Source organism: Trichechus manatus, unplaced genomic scaffold (genome assembly GCF_000243295.1).
Source record: "Trichechus manatus latirostris isolate Lorelei unplaced genomic scaffold, TriManLat1.0 scaffold00221, whole genome shotgun sequence".
Taxonomy (NCBI): domain Eukaryota; kingdom Metazoa; phylum Chordata; class Mammalia; order Sirenia; family Trichechidae; genus Trichechus; species Trichechus manatus.
In genome coordinates, this window is record NW_004444157.1 from 3,328,735 (window position 1) to 3,335,662 (window position 6,928).

Sequence of the window (6,928 nt, forward strand, 5' to 3'; positions counted from 1 at the left end):
CTCCACAGGAAAAAGATGAGGCAGTCTGCTTCTGTAAAGATTAAACCCAAACCCAAACCCATTGTCGTGGAGTCGATTTCGACTCATAGCGAACCTGTAGGGCGGGAAACCATAGGGTTTCCAAGGAGCAGCTGGTGGATTTGAACTGCTGACCTTTTGGTTAGCAGCAGAGCTCTTAAGCACTGCGTCACCAGGGCTCCAGTTATTGACGAAACCAAAAATCAGAGCTGTTGTCGTCGAGTCAATTCCAACTGATAGTTACTGACAAGGTCATATGAAATGAATACTTTCCTGCAAAGCCAATTATTTTCAGCCTCTGGTCAGAAATACCCATGTTTGTGATGAAGGCTCTGAAATTTTCCTGAAGGATTTACGAGAAAAACTGAATATAAAAGGAGAGGCATACCATGTCCTAGAAACAGAAAAATTACTAGTATAAAGAAGTCATTCTCCCTAAAATGTATAGTTTCAATGCAAATCAAATAAAGATCCTTAGAGGGCATTTTCAATACGCTTGACCAGCTGGGTCTGACATTCATCTGTAGAGATAAGGTGCCAGAGAAGGCAAGAAAAATATATAAGTAATATTTTTAACTGGGTCTTAATTATTGTATGACAAAGTGGTTTGCCACCCCCCACCTTTTTTTCCCAAGAAATCAGCCCACTCTAAGGACTTATATGGAAATTAAACAGACACTTGTTGCCATTTCACTTTAAAGTTCTTTAAAAAGGAACATCCTACCTTTTAACACTTCCACAGTTTTACTTGGCAATTCTTCTAATTCAGGGAAGGGCCTTCTTTGCCTTGTTCATCACAGGGCGGGGGCGGAGCATCCCCTGAGAAGCTTGGAAGTGAGCTAAGCCTGGCCAGTCTTGTGGGAGGAGCTGCATTTCACAGAGGCTGCAGCTGACAAGAAGCTTCAAGGTAATGGCTGTCTTAAAGCTAGTTATTTTCTTGGGACTTCTCGGGGCCCTAGAGTAAAGATGAGAAAAATAGAAACTGTGGCCTTGGCGTGGTGGGAAGGGTGTGTGGTTTTGAGAGAAGTGCTGGCATTTTGAAGGAATTAATCCTCTGGAATTTTTGTATCTCCCAATGCTTTATAAAAGTCCACAGTGAGAAAAGGGGTGATCAGATTACAGCCTCTAAATTAAGACTTCAGTGCGGCATGGCTCTTCATGCTAATTTATTGACTTTGCATTCCATGTTTCTATGTTTGCTAGATATTCCGTTGTTATTTGAATTTTTAAAGCACTTGTTAATTTACACAAAAATAACTGGCAGAATATTTGACAGCATGGGGAAAATACTCCTATCAATTGAGTGACACAGTCAATTTTACATGTATGCCACATGAGCATGGAGAGGGGATCAAATATGCAGTTGAGTGAAAACATTTGTGCATAACATATGCATGTCTATATGTATGATTAGAAAAACATCTGGAGGGAAATAAACTCCCAGGATAACATTCAGCATTTCTGGGTTGTCAGGTTACTATTTTAATATTATTCTTCAAACCTATTTCAGCATTTTCAGAGTTGTTTTCCTCATGATTATTTTTCTGATCATAATGAAAAATGAGGTTGAAAACTGTACACCCACTTTGTTTCAGATGCATAAATACCACAGACACACACAGACATGCACACACACACACACACACACCCCTTGTCTTTTGCCGACAGTGGAATTTTTCACGGACCTGATGAAGCTGGTAGGTAGGCTGGTTGTGTGTCAATCACCACCCTGCATATGTCCTTCTTGCAAATTATTCTTTCAGGCCACAGGTATGGCCATGGATAGCAAGAACCATTTTTCTGTATATTCTAAGTTTCAGAGTAAGACAGAGAGAGGATTTAGTTTATTTCTAAATGCAGCTTCTAAAATATTATATATGGCAAGGTGCAGCCATACAGTGGAATACTATGAACTGGTAAATAGAAACATGAGCCTGTACTGATTGGAAAAGATGTCTGAGAGGTAGTATTAGGTAGAAAAGCAAATTGTAGAATGGCAAGCACCATATGATCTCACTTAAAAGTGAACGTGTATATTAGTATAATACATGTATGTTAGCACAATGTAGGCAACAAAATCTGGGAAACATAACTGCCAAATTATTAATGGCATTATTTGTGTAATTGGAGAGACAGAGCAGGCTGTACCATTCTCTATTTAAAAAAAATTAATATGTATTAATTGTTTATTTTTTTACATCACCAGGGAAAAATATTGACTTAAAATGTTACCAACTTGGGATAAACCTCATTTAAAGTAATTCATAAAAAGTCACGTGGAAAATACTTATTGATGTAGAATGATATTCAGACGATGCTTTTGAGTGGGGTCAAAATAATATGCATTCATCTGCATATGTAAAAAAATTCTGAAAAGATGTATAGAAAACATTGATAGTGATTAATTTGTAGAGTTGTACTTTCTTCTGTATATGTCTTTTTGTATCTTTTCAATATTCAGTAAGCTTCTGGAGGTCTTGATAGACGGAAATTTTGTAGATGAAGACATGATGATCCTGTTACGATCCCACACAACAAAACACTTAAGCTTAGCGTAGAAAATTCTAGATGCTTGGCTGACTGGAGTTTCCACCTTCTCCCTTAAGGACTTGGTAGTGACTAAAGCCCTGGGCAGGCTGCAGTTCTGGCTCTGGTCATGAGAGGGTATGTGTCAGGTTTCCTAAATTTTCTCTAGGCAACCACTTTTATGAAGTGGGGGAAAAAAGAAAAAACAAGCAATGGCACGCATTTTGTATTAACAGACTATGATACAACATGTACGGTGTGATTCCAATTCCATCTAAAAAGTTGCATATGTATAGCAGAAAAGGCCTCACATCCTGATGTGAGAATTCAAACAAAATCTGGTCTGTAGTAGACACAAGGTGATTGTTATTTGCCTTCTCTTCTGTTCCACCTCATACTTTTCCTGAGAAGAGAGAGTTTCAACATGAACCAAATAACATGCCTGTAAAATGATCGTGGCCTCTACATTATGGATGAGATTCATCTCATTCCTGTATTTCAGAATGACATGCCTGCCAGAGCTTTGGTAGAGAGACTTCTTTACACCTTTTCCAGTTAATTGATTTGATTTCCCGTCTTCTCTTTGGATGGCCTACGTTAATACCAGAGATTTGAGTAACTGGGTAATCTGCACGTGATGCCAGCTGAGCCCAGAAAGGCCGTGCCACTACAGGAGCACACAGCGGGGTAAAGGCTCTGCTGGACAAGCAGTTGAGTGAGAATCCAGACTGCCGGCTCACAGGCCAGACCCACCACCACGCCCCTGACACTGGGTAAGATTGTTCTCATTTTACGAAACATTTCATGTTGAAAATGTGTTGAGAACTCTGGGAGTGACTAATTTTGCTCCCTGCTCTTCAGCCGTAGCATTTTAAATTGAAAGCTATATTTTCTATTAAAATCACATAAGGTTGAGAATTTTGGGGCATAATTCATTTTATTCCTTGTTCTGCAGCCATAACGTTTTGTAATTAAAAGTCATAGTTTCTAGTTTTAGGAAAGAATCTAGTGTATTAAAACACTATATAGAGATCATTCAAGAGGCATTCAGGTGTCTAACTGAGGCCCTAGACAACGGTCTGTCTCTCAAGAAATCCTTGATAATTGCCCTATGCTGTTAGTGACCATAACAACCATTCCCAATCTCTGCCTCCTAAACTCGCTTTTAATGAGATCATTGTGTTGTTATCTGAGACCAGGAGGTATGGATCCTAGTATATGTGTCTGCTGCCTTGGGTGGACAGGGAAGCACCTGCAACTTAAAATTGTGAAACTGTGCATTCTGTTAGAACAAGGCTTTTTAGAAAGTGTTTGCTGGACATGTAGCATTAACATCATTTGAGAACTTATTAGAGATGCAAAATTTGGGGCCCAACCCAAACCTTCTGAATAAAACTCTCAGAATTGGGGCCAGAAATCTTGTTTTAAGAAGTCTTCTAGAAGATTCTGACGCATGCTAAGTTAGGAGAGCTGTTGCTCTAAGGTGTAACATGAGGGGCACAAAACTACCAAAGTGTCCAATAAATAGAGTCCCTGACCCACCACTACAGCGTCTCCCCACCTCCACTGGCATGTGCACACATTCAGTCCTTAATAAGCATGTACAATAATAAAGGCACCTTCTTGGAATTGAGAAATTATAAAAACTCTCTGGTTCTTGTCCCCCACCCTACATTATGTTGTGTTTTCCTCCTCTGTCTGATGCCCAGGTGGACATTGTTCTTTTTTTTATTTTATCTCTTCTCTATTCACAGTTGTTCATCTTCTACTTTAGCAAAATAATTTCATTTGCTGATACTTCTTTTCCTTTTCCCTATTCCAGTATCTTCCAGTATTGTCCCATTCAAACCACGTGTTTAAGAATCCTTCAGAGATTCAGGTGGAAGAGGACAGGCTACAGAAATTATAAACCCTTTTTAGTACTAAGACCAAAGGGGCCTCATTAAGAATATTGTTTTGGGGAGGACCTGCCTGCAGTGGCAGCAACAGCCAGATACCTCAACCTCTGATAATAACCTGTTGACACACAAGTCTAAGTCATAATGGATGCTGAGTATGTCTTATGCATCTGGAAAGACCAGTTATGGCCAGCAAAGGTTTTATCCAGATCTGAGACTTCATCAAATGATCAGATAAATAAGGCATTTTCCATAGAAGTTCAAATACTCTCACTAGATGAAAAAACTAAAGTGGAAAGCACAGAAGTGAAGAGTCTAAATAAGTCTCAAATTGAAGACATTTATTCCTCACTAGCATCACAGTCAGAGGTCAGTGTTGTACCTAGAGAGGAAACAGCCTATGAAAGATCACTTAAAGTGGCACTGGATATTCTGAATGAGAAAACAAATTTTAGTCAAGCCAGCACTGCAGATGAAGAAGAGATCACTACACTGTCTCAATGTGTACCACAAAATCGATCTGATTCACCCCCTCTGAAAAAGTATCGGAAGTGCGAAGGGGACGTAGAGAAGAGTCTAGAGGAAAGTGAATACTCAGCATTCCTGTTGGCATCTTCAGAGAGTAATGATTCCCTGTATGATGACAAATCACAGGTGCACACAAGTGAAATGGAAACAAAGCCATCACAAAACTCCAGCTGGTGCCAGAATTTCCCTTCATTTTCAGAAGATGATGATGAGAAAGAGAGCAAGAAAAAGATTGACTTGTCAACAGTTATGTCCTTGTATTCCACAATCAAAGAGGAGGAAAAATATGTTAAAGATGAAAAGTTTGTTCCAATTTTCCCATCAGATATCTTCACTGTGCCCAAAGCTTTGAAAGAAGAGGCAGATGATACCTGCCCAGAGACCCTGGCTACTTCCCATGAATGTTCTACCATCTCAGAGAATATTGAGGATCCTGGAGAGGGTCCCTCAAATCCATGCTTAGATACCAGCCAGAATCAACCTTCCGTAGAATCAGAGATGGGAGTCGTGACATCCCCCGAGCATGGTTCAAGAGAATCCCAGTGTTCACTCGGTGCCTCTAACCGTGTCCTAGATTATTCACGCCATCTTTTGAGTAATAAAAGAATTCTTCACAGACTGGATTTTGAGGATCTTGAAGAAGAACTTCAAGCCAAGTCAGTGCATCTAAATCATATTGATACTTATGTGTTAGATGAAGATGAGGAAGATGAAGAACTTCCACGTCTCGTTTTTCATTATGAGCCACGTACATTTGAGACAGGAATGATAGTCTGGTTTAAATATCAAAAATACCCATTTTGGCCAGCAGTGGTAAAAAGCATCAGGCGAAAAGAGAGGAAAGCAAGCGTGCTTTTTGTTGAGGTGAGCATGAATCCTGAAAAGCGAGGGGTTAGAGTGCCCTTTAGAAAACTAAAGAAATTTGATTGTAAAGAAAAACAAGCATTAGTGGATAAAGCCAGGGAGGATTACAGAGAAAGTATTGACTGGTGCCTATCACTCATTTGTGACTACAGAGTTAGGATAGGTTGTGGTTCGTTTGTGGGCTCTTTTTTTGAATATTACAGTGCTGACATTAGTTATCCAGTTAGAAAAGCAATGAAACAAGATACCTTGAGAGACATTTTTCCAAAACTGCATAATAAAGATACTGTGGAAGCTATGGTTGTGACTTCCCAGACTAAGAAAATGTCCTTCCAGAAAATTCTCCCTGATCGAATGAAGGCTGCTCGAGACCGAGCCAACAAGAACCTAGTAGACTTCATTGTGAATGCAAAGGGAACAGACAACCATCTCCTGGCCATTTTAAAAGGCAAGAAAGGGTCCAGGTGGCTGAAATCATTTTTGAATTCCAATAGATTCATGCCCTGTATTGAAACATACTTTGAGGATGAAGATCAGCTGGATGATGTGGTAAATTATTTACAAGAAATCTACAAACAAATAGATGAAAAAATGCTGACTCTGATAAAAGATGATAAAATTAAATTTATCCTGGAAGTTCTTCTGCCAGAAGCAATCATTTGTTCAATTTCTGCTGTTGATGGATTAGATTACAAGGAAGCTGAAGCAAAGTATCTAAAAGGACCATGTCTAGGCTACAGGGAAAGAGAATTATTTGATGCAAAAATCATATTTGAAAAGAGAAGGAAACCACCCACAGATGAATTTCATTAAATCTCCTGAGAGTCTAAACCATAACAGGGAGCTTTTATAAATATTCATTTAAAAAAATCTCCCAACCATTTTCTCTAACATGTAAATATTTTCAGAAATGGGAGATTTTGGGGCATGTGTTCAGTTTTTGAGATCTTCAGTATCTGTGGCTGTCACTGTATCTTTAGTTCCTTTTCTTGTGCTTCTTCAAAAACAATTTTGTTAACATATTTCAACAGTTCTGCTTGTACATTTTTAGAATGTGTAATTGCTAAATAATTTTAAGGGGAAAATACTATTTT

At 39.0% G+C, this 6,928-nt stretch overlaps 1 protein-coding gene across 1 annotated transcript; it reads left to right on the plus strand.

Annotated features, from left to right (window-relative positions):
* The first annotated feature begins 4,586 nt into the window (after positions 1 to 4,586).
* Positions 4,587 to 6,647, plus strand: PWWP3B (PWWP domain containing 3B). The gene has a single exon (XM_004388919.1). The coding sequence runs from the start codon at positions 4,587 to 4,589 to the stop codon at positions 6,645 to 6,647; it is 2,061 nt and encodes a 686-aa protein (XP_004388976.1).
* The last annotated feature ends 281 nt before the right edge of the window (positions 6,648 to 6,928 follow it).